The sequence below is a fragment of the Ylistrum balloti genome, unplaced genomic scaffold (genome assembly GCF_031769215.1).
Source record: "Ylistrum balloti isolate Yb309-2 unplaced genomic scaffold, AGI_CSIRO_Ybal_v1 Utg371926, whole genome shotgun sequence".
Taxonomy (NCBI): Eukaryota; Metazoa; Mollusca; class Bivalvia; order Pectinida; family Pectinidae; genus Ylistrum; species Ylistrum balloti.
Window position 1 is genome coordinate 52936 of NW_026782945.1, and position 2569 is coordinate 55504.

The following is a 2569-nucleotide window of genomic DNA, read 5'->3' on the forward strand; positions in this document are numbered from 1 at the left end:
TTATTACTTGGAGAAGAGACTGCGACAACATTAGGATTTTCAACACAGCGTTTACAGTGGTTACTTTTGGTTATCACGTCTATTTTAACTGGTGTCACAACTGCTTTTTGTGGACCGATTGCTTTTATTGGTGTTGCAACTCCGCATTTGTCACGCACCTTATTTCGAATCTCTAGTCATAAATTTTTGGTACCAGCAACGATTATAACGGGCGCTTTAGTTGGTATGCTTGCAGATTTAGCTTGTTATCTTGTTGCTGGTCGTATTTTGCCACTTTCTGCAGTGACTGCTCTTTTTGGGGCTCCGATTTTAATTTTGATTATTCTAAGAGGTCAACGTGCTCAGCTGTAATGTTGCCATTGGTTATACGAAGACGATTCAATCGGATATCTCTGGTCAACTTCGACGCGGTGAGATTTTAGCCGTTATGGGTAACAATGGCATGGGAAAATCGACTTTTTTACGGACCGCATCTGGGCTACTTCCGCCACGCAGTGGAACTATTACCTGGCTAGATGACAATCGCGAACTTAACATTTCAAAAACGTCACCTTATATGCGAAGTCAACTCTTAGGTGCTATATTTCCGAGCCAGGCACCTTTTTATTTACAGGTTTCTGACTATATTGCTGCTGCAACATTACGAGAACAAAACCTGCTCTTTTCTAAAGATCAGCAAGCAGACCTTTGGGCAGCTATGTCTGAACTCAATATTGAGCAGTTGTCAGGCAAACGTGTCAACGAATTATCTAGCGGCCAGTGGCAACGTGTACAATTAGCTAGACTCTGGCTACAGCAGGTTCCCTTATGGTTTCTAGATGAACCAACGGCACATCTAGACTGGCATAGTTCGCTACAACTTTACCACTGGTTGCGTCAACAAGCAGATGATTATGGCCGTACAATTGTCTTAACATCTCACGACTGGTCATCTATTTTAACCATTGCAGACCAAATTCTACTGTTTGATGATCAAGATACTCAAAATTACTTTTGGAGTCCCGAAGCCATTGCCCAACAAACACCCTGGAGCCAAGACGCTAAATATAGCTATGACCCATTACAACATGTTATTCCTTTTCTAATAGAGCATGAAACTTGGCAAAAGATTATCGTCAAAGGTACTTATGACCAATGGAGTTTACATGCCATACGTCGGGCAGCATTATGTCCCGTTACACACCCTAAACAGGAAAAGGAATCATTGACACAATTAACCTGCGTGTTTACAACACCTACGAGTGGTCAATTAGCTTTAGAAAATCAGCAATTTACATTTGACACGATACAAGAATTAGTACGAACTCTTCGTTACCTGACAACGTCTCATTTTAAGTCTAGAGATTTAGATATTTAAAGGTGCACTATGAAAACAGCTGTCTCTTTTTTACCCGCTGCAACACAAACAATACTTGACCTTAATGCTAAACATTGTTTACGCGGCGTTACATTTGAATGCCCAGAGTCAGCCCGCCGCGATTTACCGATTATTGTCCACTGCCACCTTGATGTCGAACATACGACAAGCCAAGATATTGATCGTTTGTTTAGTAGTTATGCTCAAACAGGTAAACCTTTATATTGGGTTGATGATCAGAAGCTCCAACTTGCTGCTCCTGAAGTTGTTTTTACACAAGATGTTTGTGATATCTGTCAAATTGATACCAAATGTACACAAGCATCTTTAGACAAATTGTCTATTATGCCTGAAATCATACGTTTAACCCCACAAAGTTTAGATGATGTTTTTATGGATGCGTCACGGATTGCCTCTGCGATTGGTCAACATGAAAGGGGTCAACAATTTATTACAAACCTACGCACGCGTTTACAAATCATTGTAGAAACGCTGCGCAAACACCAAGCGCCTTTGCGTCGTGTTTCTTTACTTGAATGGTTAGACCCTATCTATAATTGTGGCCATTGGATTCCTGAGCAACTTGCTTATGCAGGTGGTATCGACATGCTGTCACATCCACGCGGTGACAGTATCCGTATTGATTGGGAAACCATACGCCGCTATGATCCAGAGATCATTTGTCTTGCCCCTTGTGGTTTTGATGTTACACGTTCATTGCAAGAATTAGAACCCTTTATGCAGTTACCTGGTTTACAAGATCTACAAGCTTGGCAACAAGATACTATTTTTGTACTTGACTATACCTATTTCACACAGCCTTCAATTCGTACCAATGTAGAAGGTATTGAACTTCTTGCCCATTTATTTCACCCAGAGCTATTTCCTGAACCTGTTCCTGAAGGAGATACTTGGATACGTCTTAAGCATCACTAGCTATGACCGATCCCTCATTGACAACTAAATACTGCCATCACTGTCAACAATCTTTTACCTGCAAACAAGCTCAGGGTTGTTGGTGTGAGACAGTACCACCTATCTTTGCCCTCACAACAACAGGCTGTCTTTGCCCCGTCTGTCTTCAAGAGTCAGCACATCGTTTAATTCAACAACATATGCAATCAGCACCTGCTGGTAGCCCTGCCCATGAAGCTTGGTGGGCAACGACCAAGCAAGAACAACGTTTATATGAAGGTTACGATTATACAGTTG

The 2569-nt window shown here is 41.6% G+C and overlaps 2 protein-coding genes across 2 annotated transcripts; both read left to right on the top strand.

The window, feature by feature from the left end:
* The first annotated feature begins 427 nt into the window (after window positions 1-427).
* On the top strand, window positions 428-1357 carry LOC132563930 (thiamine import ATP-binding protein ThiQ-like). The gene has a single exon (XM_060228686.1). It carries the CDS (start codon window positions 428-430, stop codon window positions 1355-1357), a length of 930 nt encoding a protein of 309 aa, XP_060084669.1.
* Window positions 1358-1366: 9 nt separating this feature from the next.
* Window positions 1367-2293, top strand: LOC132563931 (uncharacterized). Its single transcript, XM_060228687.1, has one exon. The coding sequence runs from the start codon at window positions 1367-1369 to the stop codon at window positions 2291-2293; it is 927 nt and encodes a 308-aa protein (XP_060084670.1).
* The last annotated feature ends 276 nt before the right edge of the window (window positions 2294-2569 follow it).